This window comes from Halictus rubicundus, unplaced genomic scaffold, assembly GCF_050948215.1.
Source record: "Halictus rubicundus isolate RS-2024b unplaced genomic scaffold, iyHalRubi1_principal scaffold0304, whole genome shotgun sequence".
Classification (NCBI taxonomy): Eukaryota; Metazoa; Arthropoda; class Insecta; order Hymenoptera; family Halictidae; genus Halictus; species Halictus rubicundus.
The window spans coordinates 3,074-4,661 of record NW_027488845.1 but is presented as its reverse complement, the minus strand read 5'-3'; the positions used below and the strand labels follow the sequence as shown (position 1 = coordinate 4,661).

General features: G+C 30.7%; 1 protein-coding gene across 1 annotated transcript; it reads left to right on the top strand.

The window, feature by feature from the left end:
- Positions 1-233: 233 nt before the first annotated feature.
- Positions 234-933, top strand: LOC143364156 (uncharacterized). The gene is made up of 3 exons (XM_076804648.1): positions 234-444; positions 558-816; positions 874-933. Exons 1-3 carry the CDS (start codon positions 287-289, stop codon positions 931-933), a joined length of 477 nt encoding a protein of 158 aa, XP_076660763.1. The 5' UTR covers positions 234-286.
- The last annotated feature ends 655 nt before the right edge of the window (positions 934-1,588 follow it).

Genomic DNA, 1,588 nt, shown 5'->3' with positions numbered 1-1,588 from the left:
TCTCTGCAGTCATTTGTTTTGTCGTTAACTTTCGTTTGTTCCAGATACTTCTGTTCGTAACTTCATACATGTTCATTTGCTATTCAATTCTCTTATAGTGGTTTGTATCATTTATATTGTGCTACTTTCACTGTTACGTGCTGTTTTAAAAATGGAAAAACTTCCCGGAAAATCCGTCGGTAGCTTTATTTACATATATAATAATTATACGTATAATAAAGACAATCGCACAAAAAATATTTTTCGCTGTAATACACGCCGTACTACGGGGTGTCGCGGGGCAATAATGGACGTCGGTGATGGTTGTATTAAATTGTTACACGATCACAATCATTCGAAACTTTTGCATAGGATCGATCAAGAGAAAATGAAGCACGAAATGCTTCAGCTTTGTCGAGAAACGGCGTTTCCATTAAAGCAAATATTCGACGATGTTTGTAGAAAGTAAGTATTAGTTTCTAGTATTTATTAAAAAGTGTGCACTGTAAAATGTAGTCTTTAAATTATGTATGTATATATAAATTGTGGATTAAGTAATTTATTTTCTTTTATGAAAGATATCCTGACGCTGCATCTGTGCTTTCATATAATAGTGTGAAAGCCACACTTCTTCGTGAGAGACAGAAAAGTTGCCCTCCCATTCCACCTTGTTTAGCTGCTTTATACGAATATTTAAGAACCTCTTCTTTTATGGAAAATATTTATAAAATAATGATAAGCGATGGAGATGGTAAAGTAGCAATTTTATTTTCCACTGAATTGCTGTTGCAGACCCTTAATACCTCTCAATGTATTTATGCTGATGGTATTTTCTCTGTAAGTAACATACAGATTGGTATATGTGATTTAATTTTATGAAGTATGTAAGAATAGATAGTGTTCGAAGCAGTAGGAGCAAAATTAACATTTATTGTCAATATGTTGTTTTATTAGTACATTGTAAAACATAATTTTGATATATTTTAGATTATAAATTACAGTTAATTACAATTAATTTATTGCTCTCTGCTCAATTCGCTTTTATGAGAAATGTTGATAATGCATTTTTCTATAAACATGTCTTTGTTGAATTTGTCTCTACTAGATCAAACGTTTTACAATATTGAAAAACCAATGCTTCTCATATAAATGCACCATACACATATACTATATGCTTTTGTATAAAAAAAAGTAATTTAGACAAGAAGGGAGTGATTCCAAGAAGCTGCAATCTGGTATATTACTCGGTTTCTTTATTGATGAATGTGTGGAGCTTATATTAAAGTGACATACATTTTTTAAACGGACTGCTATGTAGTTTAATGAACCAATCCACGAAGCTTGTTGCCTTTTATGCAAAAATACTAAACCATTTTAAGTAAAATTGTGATTAATTTTCCATTTTCATTCGAGACCTACATAAAATAAATATCGGTTAAACCCATTGTTATTCAATATAAACGATTTAGTACCTTTTTTCTAAAAAATGGCGAACTGCATCAAATAATGCAACAAAAAATATGTGATTCCATTTAAAAGAATGAAATTGATGATCACATGTCCTCTATGCGTTGATACGTAACAAAATGTACTTATCAGAATGTTGTTT